We start from the raw sequence: 665 nt of genomic DNA, 5'->3' as shown, positions 1-665 counted from the left end.
TACAAGGTAAACCTGCTGGGGTCGATCCTGCCCACTAAGGCCAGAACGCCCTGGCCGGCAGGGCCCACAACCATGCTAACAAAATGAAACACAACCCCAATGCTTCGCCGGGTGAGGGCCAATCTGACGGGCCCAGCCCCCAGCTGCTCTCACCTCAGGCCGCTCTGCTTCCAGGACGTGGGCTGAGGCCAAGTCCTTCCTAGTCTTCGCCTTTGCCTTGGGGTTGCAGCGCTGGAATAACGCCCAAAGGCAGGCCCTTCTGTGACCCATCCTCACGGATGGGGGCAGCCCCCCACTCAGGGGCAACCGCTGTTTCACAGTAGGATACCTCGGCTACCGAGCTATCACCACCAATCTCACACTATGACCACCACTCTCACACACACTGCTCTCACACACCACTCACACACACCGTTCTCACACTATGACCACTGCCCTCACACTATGACCACCAAATGGCATGAAGGCTCTGCCTCCAGCACATCTCCCAGGAGCCCAGAACTGGAACCCACTCGGTCACAAGGGGCTCCATGGCAACAGGGGGGCTGGGCTCAAGCCCACTCTCAAGGGTGCAGAGAGGGGGGAGGGGCTGCCAAAAAGACAACAATTGAGTGTGGAGTGCAGGAGAAGGCAGGCTGTGCCCACAGCTCCGGCCCCCTGTCAAA

At 59.7% G+C, this 665-nt stretch overlaps 1 protein-coding gene across 1 annotated transcript in view; it reads right to left on the bottom strand.

Moving 5' to 3' along the window:
• The window catches only part of LOC104984379 (killer cell immunoglobulin-like receptor 2DS2), a 12470-nt gene extending 12200 nt beyond the window's left edge, over positions 1-270 (bottom strand). Inside the window, exon 1 of the mRNA XM_010834067.1 lies at positions 154-270. Coding sequence (XP_010832369.1) covers positions 154-270 — 117 coding nt within the window. The remainder of the gene's footprint in view (positions 1-153) is intronic.
• Between the last annotated feature and the right edge of the window lie 395 nt (positions 271-665).

This window comes from Bison bison, unplaced genomic scaffold (assembly GCF_000754665.1).
Source record: "Bison bison bison isolate TAMUID 2011002044 unplaced genomic scaffold, Bison_UMD1.0 scf7180017863996, whole genome shotgun sequence".
NCBI lineage: Eukaryota > Metazoa > Chordata > Mammalia > Artiodactyla > Bovidae > Bison > Bison bison.
Note: the sequence above shows the minus strand (reverse complement) of the source record. Positions and strands in the feature narration are given on the sequence as shown.